The sequence below is a fragment of the Sinocyclocheilus rhinocerous genome, unplaced genomic scaffold (genome assembly GCF_001515625.1).
Source record: "Sinocyclocheilus rhinocerous isolate Xijiao unplaced genomic scaffold, SAMN03320098_v1.1 C35651262, whole genome shotgun sequence".
NCBI classification, from domain to species: Eukaryota; Metazoa; Chordata; class Actinopteri; order Cypriniformes; family Cyprinidae; genus Sinocyclocheilus; species Sinocyclocheilus rhinocerous.
Window position 1 is genome coordinate 1 of NW_015758886.1, and position 566 is coordinate 566.

At 39.8% G+C, this 566-nt stretch overlaps 1 protein-coding gene across 1 annotated transcript; it reads right to left on the bottom strand.

Annotated features, from left to right (window-relative positions):
- Nucleotides 1-6: 6 nt before the first annotated feature.
- Nucleotides 7-559, bottom strand: LOC107735015 (class I histocompatibility antigen, F10 alpha chain-like; the record flags this gene model as incomplete). The annotated part of the gene is made up of 2 exons (XM_016546850.1): nucleotides 7-256; nucleotides 343-559. Coding segments are annotated over 2 exons (467 nt in total), but the record flags the coding sequence as incomplete, so codon positions are not given.
- Nucleotides 560-566: the final 7 nt, after the last annotated feature.

Genomic DNA, 566 nt, shown 5'->3' on the forward strand with positions numbered 1-566 from the left:
CCTAACGTCAAGAAATGTTTTAACCAGTAAACACACTCATGTCTGTAGTATTGTGTTAGTGATTCAACTTGTTCTCTGTCATTGTTCCACTTCTGCACTGTGATGAATCCCTGCGGTACAGCTGAGATGTATCTGAACTTCTTCACGTCCAGTGTGATTAAATCATTTCCATCATAACCGTGCTGATCAAACCCATCGAAGTCTCCAGTCTCATCATCCCAACCACATCCATACACCCTCTGATACACATGAACACCTGAGGAAGAGAAAAAAATTCAAATCCATCTGAAAAAAAGAGAATCTTTTTACATTCAAAATGTAGTATGAAGTATTGTTACTCGCCATGTGCCTGATTGAATCGCTTCATTAATACATGAATATTGTTTTTGTAGATCTGCTGCACTCGTTCTCTGATCTCAGTGTCTTCTTTCCACAGGTCTGTAGATGCATAATCTTTCATCCAGTCCTGTTTGGGAATCAGCATTTTTATCTCACTGTCATAATAATCAATCTGTCGTCCATCCAGTGTAGTTACAGCTCTGGGATTGAGTCCTGGCCTGTTGTTC